Source organism: Charadrius vociferus, unplaced genomic scaffold, assembly GCF_000708025.1.
Source record: "Charadrius vociferus isolate BGI_N301 unplaced genomic scaffold, ASM70802v2 scaffold413, whole genome shotgun sequence".
NCBI classification, from domain to species: domain Eukaryota; kingdom Metazoa; phylum Chordata; class Aves; order Charadriiformes; family Charadriidae; genus Charadrius; species Charadrius vociferus.
In genome coordinates this window covers 561,386-561,710 of record NW_009647738.1, presented here as the reverse complement: position 1 = coordinate 561,710, position 325 = coordinate 561,386, and the positions used below count along the sequence as shown (strand labels likewise).

The following is a 325-nucleotide window of genomic DNA, read 5'->3' as shown; positions in this document are numbered from 1 at the left end:
TACCCGCGGCTTCCCATCACCCTGTGGGTGACAGATGAGGCTGGAGAACATCTCCCCTCCCCGGTGGCGCCTTTATCTGTGGCCACCCCATCCTGGGGACCCTGGTGGTGGCACCTGCCCTGGCTGACGTAACCATGCCGCGGATTAACCCCCCTGGGAGGCTCAGGGGATAAGCTGGGTGCTGAGCCACCGGGCACTAAATAGGGGACACGGCCCCAGGTCAATCCGTCCCCTCCCAGGGGCCACTTTTTTGGGCAGGGAGGGAACCAGCGGTGGTTCCCAGGGGATTTGGGGGGATGGTGGGGCAGGGCGGGCATGGGAAGAG

General features: G+C 65.2%; 1 protein-coding gene across 1 annotated transcript in view; it reads right to left on the bottom strand.

Moving 5' to 3' along the window:
* The window catches only part of SUN2 (Sad1 and UNC84 domain containing 2), a 9,425-nt gene extending 9,289 nt beyond the window's left edge, over positions 1-136 (bottom strand). The window contains exon 1 of the mRNA XM_009881883.1: positions 129-136. Coding sequence (XP_009880185.1) covers positions 129-136 — 8 coding nt within the window. The remainder of the gene's footprint in view (positions 1-128) is intronic.
* Between the last annotated feature and the right edge of the window lie 189 nt (positions 137-325).